Source organism: Salvia miltiorrhiza, chromosome 3 (genome assembly GCF_028751815.1).
Source record: "Salvia miltiorrhiza cultivar Shanhuang (shh) chromosome 3, IMPLAD_Smil_shh, whole genome shotgun sequence".
Taxonomy (NCBI): domain Eukaryota; kingdom Viridiplantae; phylum Streptophyta; class Magnoliopsida; order Lamiales; family Lamiaceae; genus Salvia; species Salvia miltiorrhiza.
In genome coordinates, this window is record NC_080389.1 from 21,069,215 (window position 1) to 21,080,606 (window position 11,392).

At 35.3% G+C, this 11,392-nt stretch overlaps 1 protein-coding gene across 3 annotated transcripts; it reads right to left on the reverse strand.

The window, feature by feature from the left end:
• Window positions 1-9,253: 9,253 nt before the first annotated feature.
• LOC131018085 (heavy metal-associated isoprenylated plant protein 39-like) lies at window positions 9,254-11,073 on the reverse strand. 3 transcript variants are annotated; one of them, XM_057946813.1, is made up of 3 exons: window positions 10,694-11,073; window positions 10,200-10,275; window positions 9,254-9,732 (listed from the first exon to the last, which is right to left on the reverse strand). In XM_057946813.1, exons 1-3 carry the CDS (start codon window positions 10,703-10,705, stop codon window positions 9,401-9,403), a joined length of 420 nt encoding a protein of 139 aa, XP_057802796.1. In that variant the 5' UTR covers window positions 10,706-11,073; the 3' UTR covers window positions 9,254-9,400. The 3 variants fall into 3 exon arrangements, with proteins under 3 accessions (XP_057802796.1, XP_057802798.1, XP_057802797.1); XM_057946815.1 differs by lacking the exon at window positions 10,694-11,073 and adding an exon at window positions 10,365-10,646; XM_057946814.1 differs by lacking the exon at window positions 10,694-11,073 and adding an exon at window positions 10,356-10,646.
• Between the last annotated feature and the right edge of the window lie 319 nt (window positions 11,074-11,392).

Genomic DNA, 11,392 nt, shown 5'->3' on the forward strand with positions numbered 1-11,392 from the left:
CGAACGAGCTTTTATCGAGTCGAACGTCGAATAGCTCACGAGTAGCTTGGCTCGTTTACAGCCCTAATCATATAGGCCTCAGAAAAACATAGATAGATAGAATTCTCAAATCTTCAACAAATAAACACAAAATTCACCAATAAACACAACTTACAGCAAAATCAACCTTGAATTTCAAACAATTGAATCTCTCAATGTATGTGTATCACTCAACTCTCAATTGGTAAAACGGGACGTGTATACTCTCATCGAATTCAATACAATGTAGATCACTTACCATAGGCTTGCTAATCGTCTACAATCTCCATTGCTAAGAGTGTGCCAGGATGTTGGGAACTTAATGAAATATCCTAATCCTAGTTTTGATGATACCAAAATCAATAGGTTTCACTTGTAATAGACTAGAACTGTTCGAACTCAAGTGTTAGAGTTCTTTTTCTAGTTTAGTTGTTGTTCTGAAGACTGAAGGCTGAAGAACGAAGGACTGAAGACTGAAGACTGAAGATGCCGACTGATGTAACGATTAAGGCAAAGTCAAAATACTGATATTTGACTTATCAGTCGAAGGATCAGTTTCGACTGATTACTTAATGCGCGCCACATGGATTTAGCGGACTGATACTAAAGTTAAGTATCAGTTAAACATTATTCCTCGGACTGAACCTCCAACGTTCAAAGGAAGCCACGCACTCCAGAAGTACAGCCGCATTAAATGCAGATATTTCAGGATCGTCCTTTCTCTGCAGAGAGGCCATTCCTTTCTGGTGATTACCTTTTCAAAGATGTCGTATCTCTTGCTATTCAAAGTAGCCGTTCTCACCAAACAAGGAACCTCGAAGATTGAAGCCTCAGCCCAAGTTCAAATTACTCTCTAACGGAAGAAATCTTGAAGACCATCTCCGCCAACGGATCTATTCAAGACGTCTCCTATAAATTGTGCTCGAGGATCACTTCAATTTTCACCAATTCAACAACAATAAGCTAAAATGCTGCGGAATTCGTTACTCAGCAAAACCAAGGCTCCCCAAAGTTTGAATCGAAGAAGAGAATCATAAAGCCAAAAATCAGTCACTTCTGATTACATACATTCTCTTAGAACTTAGGAAAATATTGTATATCCAAAGCCTAGGTAAAACTGACTACAAAGAACTTGTTCTTTATGGTTTAGTTGGCAAGTTTTCAAACCTTTTTTCAACGAACCGAATTGAGTGTTTGTGTCGAAAAGGAGTTCAGACCAGTGTTCTGTCTCAGAACTTTCGATTTCAAAACTTTCGATTTCAATTTCCAATTCGAAACATATTTCAAAAATTTCGATTTCAAACTGAATTTTCAATTTTTTAAAATAGATTTCAAAAATCAAATACTAATTAACCCATAATTAATTAGAACATAATATCAATTATAAATCGAGCCCCGAGCTCTGATACCACTGTTAGAAATCCTTGACATCATCTAATGATACGCAGCGGAAATACAATCAAGGATAAGATCTAGATTTATAATTATATCCATGTGTAGAGATAAAACACACAACAGTTAGAATAACTTACTTGTTGTGTGGTAGAACGATCCTGCAGTTGAATCCACTACTAGAGTGGTAGAACGGTCGTGACATTTCCTGCAGTTGAATCCACTACTAGAGGTATCCACGTGTATGCAGATTCGATGCAGGAACAATTCCAAGTGCAAATTTCAATCATGGAAAGCTAGGAAATCCTGATTGAATACTATATTGCTCTGTGTGTTTTTCTCTCTTGTGTTTTCACGTGTCAGACAAAAGAAATATATTCTTATTCTTATAAGAATGATAGCCGCCTATTAACCCTAGATTAATAGGGCCGGGTCTTTTCTTTTGTCTACAATTAATTAGTCCAATAGTGCAACTAATAACTAATTAATTAGGTTATTAGAATATATCATATATATCCTAATCTAGTCCATTAAAATATCTTTCATAATAAGGGTTGAGTGGTACTTCTTAAGGATTACAAAGAGATTAATTAATATAAGCTGTCAGAGTTTTAATTAATTAATGATATGGTTGCAGGGCCGAAATACTTGGACTTCACTTGGGAGAGCAACACAGCGCTGACCTTAACTACACTTCATTGGTTAAACACGAAGATGACACGGTTCAACCAGACTAGGGGGTGGAAGAGTAGCTGATGAGGAGTAAAATATTCATCAACACTGTGCACCCGTGGAAATCCCACCCTTAGCAGATCATCCGTGGAAATCCACCCGTGGGGGCGCTCTTGGGACAGTTTAGTTCAGAAGCCCACTTTGACAGCTATGTCAAAGTCCAACTACGACAGATTCCACCGATGGCCTCCAGCTGTGATAGATTCCACCGATGGCCTCCAGCTATGGCTTTCCAGCTATACCGACTTTAGTCATGTCAACGACTTGGGCCTTATTACACTGTTTTATGGGCTTTAGAGTTAGACTCAACTAGTCCTTTATAAATAGGACTCTTATGCATAGAAATGGGGGACTCTTATTATTTCACTTGCTTGTAACTCTTTCTCAATAATGAAAACTCTATTATTTTTTATCATTTTATCTAATTTTATTTATGAGAATTATTTATGAACTCATTACTTTTGCGAGTTTTCACGCCGGTACGACTATTGTGACAGCTCTGGCGGTGTGTACAGCTGACATAGAATCTTCAAATAAATGATAATCGAGACATCGTAATCAAAATAAAAGCAAGTAAGCAACTCTTTGAAAAGACTACGTTTCCTTATTATGAAATTTTATCAGCCATAAAAAATATTGGCTTACTAATTTAAATTTCAATTTTCTTTTAGATGATGTTGACCCTTATATCGTTTATATACACCAATGGCCATTAGAGACAACCCCATGCAATGTAGTAGGTAGAGTGTTTAACATCATTAAATTCAAAATTTGATTGAATTATGAGAAAGAGTCGACTTTCGGATAGAAAGCAAAATTATGGATTGGATCAATGGAAATTAATATTCACCTGCCAACATCCATTTTTACACACACTAGCATTTGCATCCCGTGCAATGCACGGAAAATATTTTTTATTTTTTATATTTATATCAAAAATAATATTAATTTAATTATCATACTCATAAATATAATAAAATTTATTTTTAACTAAATATATTAGAATTGAATATTAAAAAATAAAAAAGAATTTACAATTATAAAATTTGATATTATGAAAAGCCAAAAAAAAGTTAAAAATAAATAAATAAAATACTAATAGAAAAGAATTAAAAATATATTTTTTTTCAAAAAGATGAGAGAGCAGAGAGAAATTTATAAAATTTTAATATTTAAACAAATTTAATTTGTACATTTTAAATCATATATTTACATAAAATATATCAAATTAAAGCTCTTATCGTGATCTTTAATTTGATATGTATATTAAATATTTTACAATTAATCGAATTTTACAATTTAAAAAAAATGAAAAAATTAATGGAAATATGTAAATGGAATATTAAAAATTAATGGTTACTATTTCGTAAAAAAAAAAGTTAATGGCAGTTATCTACACATAATTAAATGTGCATGCGAAAATTTACAAATATTAATTTGAGTTTGAACTTTTGACTTTAATTTTTCTATTATTCACAAAATTGCCACCTAAATCAATTTGAAATCAATTTCAAATTGGAAACTCCATTTTTAATATAGTATAGATATATATACATATATACAGACATAGTTAGCTTACATGGCAACCACCTACTTAGATGGAGAATAGAGACCACATCATGTCCGTTGGATGAATTTGAATCAAGGGACCATAAAATTTCATGATATTAAATTAATTTGGTATGTTTATGAAATCCTATGAAATACTCCATTCCTTTTCTGATGTGATACCATTCGTCAATGAACGTAATAGCTGAACATTAGTATGTTCATTTATTTTCCTACGAACATATCGCTGTTCATTTGTTTTTCTACGCATATATCATCGAACATTAGTATGTTCATTCATTTTTCTACAAACAGAGCAACGAACATTAGTACGTTCATTAGTATTTTCTATGTGAATATTAGTATGTTCGTTTATTTTTCTACGAACATATCAACGAACATTAGTATGTTAATTAGTATTTTCTACGAACGTGTGGGAGAGAGAGAGAGAGAGAGAGAGCATGAGTTTGGAGAGAGGGACAGATCAGTGAGGGAGAGATTTGAGCATAAATAAAATATTTGATTAGTTGTAATTAGGGAAATAAATAAATATGGAAAAATTACAATAATTAATGGATGAATGATCACCGTTAGATTAAGCAAAATCGATGCACAAGATTTGGTCTTCATTCTCTATATAAGAAGTGGTCTCCATAGAACTCCATCCTATACAGACATAACTAATATTTATGTGTAAACGAATGATATCATATCAACAAATGAACTATAATTTCACATGCAAAAACTCCTATGCAACCGGTTGCACTATGCAACCGGGTTGTACACTGCCCAAATCCTTATCCGGTTAACTTATCCTGACCCGTTTTTAAATATTAAATTCTGATTGTAGGTCTTATACAACTCGGTTGCATTGTGCAACCAATTCCACATGAGACCACCTCCTATAATTTTATTTAAGTTTATCGTGATGGGATTTTCAAATTAATATTAACTACAAAAAAGGATGATTATTTTTTTTTTCTGTTTTTAATCATTTTCATAATAAACAACAATTTTTCAGGTTTATTAAAGGACAATTTGTTTCGTATTTCACTTAATAAAGAGATCTAAATACTTAATTTTCACACTTTTGATAATATATGAGTCAAAATCATCTTATACACTCACTGAGTCACTTGCTAGAAATACAATCTCTTCTAATTGAAAGGAATTTATAAATTTGTGTGGTCCCAAAAGGCTTTTCTTTTTAGATTAATTAACAATAATAATAATCCTTTATAATTTTACTTTTCCTCTGTAAATTGCCGCAGAGAATAACAAAATTTAACCGGGCATATGTAATTTATAATCTTTGAAGGACAACTCCCGTTGGATTATTTTTGAGCTTTGTCCTTTTATTTTCTCATTCAAGGATCATTTAGTTTTAAAGTCTCTCGTGCCTATTCCTGTCATTATTTATACATATGTAATAATTTTTAATAGCTGTTTTATTATATGAATATGACTGATCGATACCAATATCATGCGAATCGTGTAAAGATTAGCTCAACCTCTCTTATATAAATATATTTATATAAGAGTACTATTAATGTCATCTACGTCATCACTATGACAAAGATGGTCGGACTGAAAAAAGTATTGTTAGTCCCCTCAAAAAAAAAAGTATTGTTAGTTGTGTGGAGGTTTCATGCTAGAAGCCCTTGAAATTCACCTATCAAAATTCATAGAATTTCGCAATAATTAAAGTAAGTACATACAATGGCACTAATATCACATAAAGTATCATAACAGTAAATAATACTATGCAGGAAATGGTTATTTAGTTCGATGATATCGAGATTGTTTTTGAGAACCTAAAGATTAGGGGCACGACGTTCTTTGTGATGATACACTCTAGATCAATAAGAGTAATTGGATCTATTTTGTATGAATTATTGATAAAGACAAATATGAATTATTGATAAACTGATTTGTCTTGTGGATGATGTGCAGATAACACTTCGATGAATTTCATAAAAAAGAAAAAAAATAAAAAATTGAAAAATGAAAAAAAACATTGAAGAAGGTGATATGTTCTTGCAAATGTTGTGTGAATATTTTGGAGAACATCATCTGAATCTGCATGCCACAATTTCTATTATGTCCTTGTTCCTCTCTCTCTACTCTCTAATCTCAATTCCTACATTTGGTTCTGTTAAGTCAGCCTGATGATTATCATTCTAATGAGATTCTTTGACGAACTTCTTGTGTTCTATTAGATCTCTATTTAAATGGGCTTATTTTGATAGCAATGTTAGAGTGTTGCAACGTGTGTTTGCTTCACATTTCATGACACATTTCCTTTTTACGTCTATTTTGGAAGAGTGTCTTATTTTTTTAAGGGGGAGTTATTTGTTTGAGGGGGTAATGGTGATGAGTTTTTAGTTTGAGGGGGAGATATTATTAAGCAATTAGCATTTCTAAGACTATATTTGTTTTGGACATATTTATGCTTTTTGTGGTTGTGCATGTTTTGTGAAGAAAGACAAAAATGAGGGAGATTGTTGGGGTTCACATTTTGAACCACTAATATTTATTTTGCTATTTTTCGCAAATTATTGTTTTGTAGGAATAATTTATAAAAGGAGTTCAAATGTAACATTTGTAACATTTTTCAATGAGGAATAAAGGCTAAGTCAAATAGTATTCAAGTGAAAGTTTATGAAGGAGTGATTACAAAGTAGTGGAGTTGAGGAGCATATTTTTGACAAGTTATAACTCTCATACTCAAATGCTATTCAACCATAGTTTGTAAGTGTTCTTGGAGACTGCATTTCAAGGGTTTCAACCGTCTATAAAAGGAGTCATGTCTTACATTTGAAGATGAGGATAAAAAGTAGAGAGCAAACAAAGAAAAGCGAGCTGTTTGACAGAGTCTGTGTCACTGAGAGTGTTGTTGCAATAATTGACATAACATCTCTTGTTTTTTGTATACCAAAATCTTTGATTCTGTCTAGTGCAGTTTTGAGTGTTTTGTGAGAATTGTGATTTTTTTCATTGTGTTTTTCTCAGCTGTGTTTCCACGTCTTTTGACGTTAGGATTCGTTATTACGAATCTTTTTGTAATTCACATTTAAGTAGTGGATTCTTTCCTCCCAGAGATATCTACAAGTTATATTTATAACTCGTAGAAAATTTATCTCTGCTGTTTATATTTCTGCTGTTATTTTGATAACTATTGTTGCAACTGTCGTTACAATATTCTACACAACAACAGAGAAGATATCCAATCTGCCACCATAGAGTATCTTTCAACCTTTGCAATTACATAGAGCCTCTTATATTTTGTTTCATTACAATTTACAAGTCAAATTTAGTACTCCCTCTGTCCCATTAAAGTTGGCTACATTCATTTCGGCACGGAGATTAAGAAATGTATTGTTATGAGTTAATTAAGTAGTCCATATTTTTAAATGACTTTTGTTTATCTTAATGGTTTAATTAGTAAATCTACCAACAACCACCACAAATCTGCCAGCAACTCGCTGCCGCCGGCGACCGGCGACCGGAGCACCAACACCACCGACCGCAAGCACCACCACCAGCACCACCACCACCACAAATCTTATAAAAATTAATCTTAACGATTCCGCCATCCTCCACCATCACTAGCACCACCAAAAATCTTCTGACCGGAGCACCACCACCGCAAATCTTGCAAAAATCTTCAAGAAATGAAAAGGAGAAGAGGAGATCTGAAACCAGAATCAACGACCAGCGAGCTTCGAACTCGACGATTCCGCCATCCTCCGCCTTCTTCCTCACCATCGGATCGCATACCCGAACAACCACCACCACCATCGACGCCAACAACCACCACCACCACCACCATAGCCAGCAACTCGCCGTCGCCGGCGATCGGAGCACCACCACCACCATCGACGCCAAAAACTACCACCCTCAATCTCCAAACCCTAAAAATTCAAAATTTTCCCTCAATTTCCAAATCCGAAGGAAGCGGCGCTGCCTGGAGAGGCAAATCGGCGGCGGCGGCAAAACCCTAGCCCCAAATCGGAGAGGCAGGCGACTGGAGAGGTGGAGCGGCAAAGCCCTAGCCCCAAATCGAATAGGCAGCGCTGACTGGAGAGGCGGAGCCCTAGCCCCAAATCAGAGAGGCAGCGTCGACTGGAGAGACGGAGCAGCGGAGAGGCAAACCCAGAACGGTCAAACCAGAGCAAACCCGCGCCGCCGACGAGGTGGGCGGCGGAGCCTTCAGAGAGAGAGATAGAGATCTGCTTCAGTGAGGGTGTTGTGTTTTTGGAGGGAGAAGAGGTGAGAGACGAGAGATGAAGTTGAGAGGGTGGCCGGCGGTCGTTGCAGCTGGCGGTGTTCTCCGCCGGGGAAGAAGGGGGCGGCGTCAGTGGTGCTGTTGTGCGCGTGTGTGCGCGCACGAGAGAGACAAAGGGAGAGACCAAAGACGAGGGAGAGGGAGGTGAAGGGAAGGGACGGCGACCGGCGGTAGGCGGCCGGTGCTGCTGTTGGCCGCCGGAGAAGAAGAGATAAGGGAGATTTAAAGAGGCGGTGCTGCTGTGTGTGTGTTGTGTGTGTGTGTTTTTATTTATTGAGGATTTAGATTTAAGTAGTAGAAGTTTTAATTAAATTAATTAATTGAGCTTAATTAAATTAAATGTTTCTATATTTAGAAAGTGGCCAATTTTAGTGGGACAACCAAAATGAAAATGTGGCCAACTTTAATGGGACGGAGGGAGTATTATTTAATTATACAGCACTACTTTCAAGTATCATGACTAGTTCAGACTAGGGATGGCAATCTACCCGCGGGTAACGGATATCCGCGAAAACCCGAACCTATTAGGGTGAGTTTGGATACCATTTGATATCCACGGATAGTTTCGTGGTTGCAATTCACTATCCATTTAGTTCGTGGGTATGGGTTTGGATACTTACTATCCATACCCGTGAAACCCGTTTACCCGTGAAAAATACCCGCCAATTACCCGTCAATTACCCGTCAAATATCCACAAAAAAATTCATAAAATATGGGCTTTGAATATATATTTTGAGATTATAAGCTAGCATATTATATCTTAAAATAGGCCCAAACAGAAACTGAACTAAGGCACAAACTCTAATAGTCTAATTTAAAATTGAATTTTGTTGAGCAATTATAGAATTTTGTTGGATTTTATATTTTAGTTGATGAATTTGAATTTAAACATTGTTCTTTGTGGATTTCAACATGTGGATTTGAACTATGTTATTTGTGTTGAATTTTTTTTTCTATTAAATTTGTTGTAAATTTATATTTAAATTCTGTTTCATGGGTATGCGGCGGATAGTAGGTGGCGGGTATCCGGCGGATAGCAGATGACGAATACCCGTCGGATAACGGGTTCGCGGATACCCGACGGGTAACGGGTATCCACGGGTAGCGGGTTTGGATACCATTTGATATCCATGGATAGTTTCGTGGTTAAAAACCACTATCCATTTAGTTCGTGAGTATGGGTATGGATAGTCACTATCCGTACCCGTCGTACCCGATTGTCATCCCTAGTTCAGACTTCAGAAACTAAAAGGTCTTATTGTCTCAAATCAAAATCACAAAAAGTTGAAAGTTTATTCCTTTCTGTTGTCCTCTGTTTGCTATCTATACATGACAAAATCCAGAACTATTTTCATTGTCAACAATGCTATGCACAACTACATATATAATGTATCCCTTGTTGATATGATACAGAGAGAGAATCAGGAAATGGCACAGGCATTGGGGTTCTCCTCAACACTGTAGACATGGCAGTATGGTGAGTAATAAGTGTAATTCTTGTACAATTTGAGGAGTTCTGCAATTTGTTCACTCTCACTCTTCTTCTTATCATCATCCTTTTTTTCATCCTTTTTCTCATCTTTCTTGTCTTCTTTCTTTTCACCATCCTTCTTCTCAGGCTCTTTTGCAGGCCCCACTGTTAGTATTTGTGGGAAACATGATTTCTTCAATTTATTCACCACTTCTACTGGATCCACATTCCCTATTATTGTCATTTTCTTCTCATTCATGTCCATCGCAAGGGATTCAATTCCTACTCAACACCCAAAATTAGTTTGGACTGAGCTAAAATCATAAATTACCAAAGGTGAGGGACGCTAATATATATATATAAATCGGAAAAAATACTAAATATGAGTTGAAAAAGATTAAATGAAAATTGGTTGGAGGGTGCCGGTGCTCCCCCAGCACCTCCTGTGTCTGCCATTGACTACAACAACGTATTTTACTCTTTGAGTTTCAACGCGTACAATTTTATTATATCGTATTATACATGTGATATGTATTGATCGTATAGATATATTTTTTTTGAGGGAAGATCGTATAGATATATGAGTTGGGTAAAATACTGTTATATAGAAAACATTCAAGTTGTGACAAGAAGCATAGCACGATAAAACAGGGCAAGCCAGAAAAGGAACAAAATATGGAGTAGAATAAAATAAAATGTGTAAAATCACATGAATTAGAGGCAGAATTGGCGAATTGTATAGCAATTACCTGGTAGGCTAGAAACTGCCTTCATAGCCTTCTGCTTCCCTTTCTCATCATGAACTTCTACTTTCAACACCACTTTCTGCAGGAAAAAAGAAGAAGAAAAAAATAATTAGTGAAGCCACTCGATTGTGAAAACTAAGGATAAAAAAGTAAGATTACTTCTGTTACCAGAGGCCCACATGATATTGATTACTTTGGGAGACAATTTTCGACTATAAATCCCTTAAAACCACTAAAATTAGCCAAAACGAAGAGAATTCAACGTAACTACAATTGAAATGAACTTTAATTGTTAGTATGAATCATGTTCTTATTGGTCTAGAAAAGTAGCCCATAAACATCGAGTGACAGATTAAAATTCCATCAAAGAATTTGTGTAACTTCCAAAGAATTGGTCACTAAACCAAACATATAAACTAACGTGGGGAGAAAGAATTTTTGTGACAAACAAGAAAGGTATATAAACAAAAGTAAGTAAAGGGATGGGAAATTTTCACCTTGGACGTCATCTCGAATTGGTACAGATGATTTCTTGAATAGGACTTGAAGGTTAGGCTAAGGAAATATGTTAAACAAAGTTCGATAAATTGATCGGAAATGGCGTTTTATAGGAGCAAATTGTTAGAGTAACACAGATCATAAATAAGGGCCTACTGATTAGAGAGAGAGAGATAGACCAAAAGAGAGCTCAAAAGTCTACTCTTTGTATGCATGCAAACATCAGTCAACGGGGACTACACACACACATAAAGAGAGAGAGAGTCTTAAACTAATCTTAGACAAATAAACATAAGTCTCCTTTAGACAAATCGAAGAGCCAAACTAGGGAAAAAGAAATCAAAGATAATAATTTTACAAGAGAAAATTGTATTGTCCCAGCCTGTGAATTTGATTTCTTGCCCGTATATAAAATCTCATAAAGTTTATTACATAAATAAATATCTTAAAATTTATTACTGGTTCCGTCCCATTTAACATGGGCCCAAGAGTAGAGGGGTCATGTTAAATGGCACAGAGGGAATACATTTTTAAATACAATAATATTTGCTTACGCTTTTATGTGTAATCAAGTATATATATATATATATGGGTGATGTCACTAAAATTATATAATATCACTCGTAGACAATTTTGTTGTAGTGATAAATTATACTCTATCCGTCCCACAAGAGTGTGCATCATTTTTTATGGCACAA

Bases quoted from the DNA above. Each gene is read 5' to 3' on its own strand.
- LOC131018085 (XM_057946813.1), bottom strand. The intron at 9,733-10,199 runs GTAATTGCTATA...GGTGTTGAGTAG, and splicing joins GGCAGTTTCTAGCCTACCAG to GAATTGAATCCCTTGCGATG.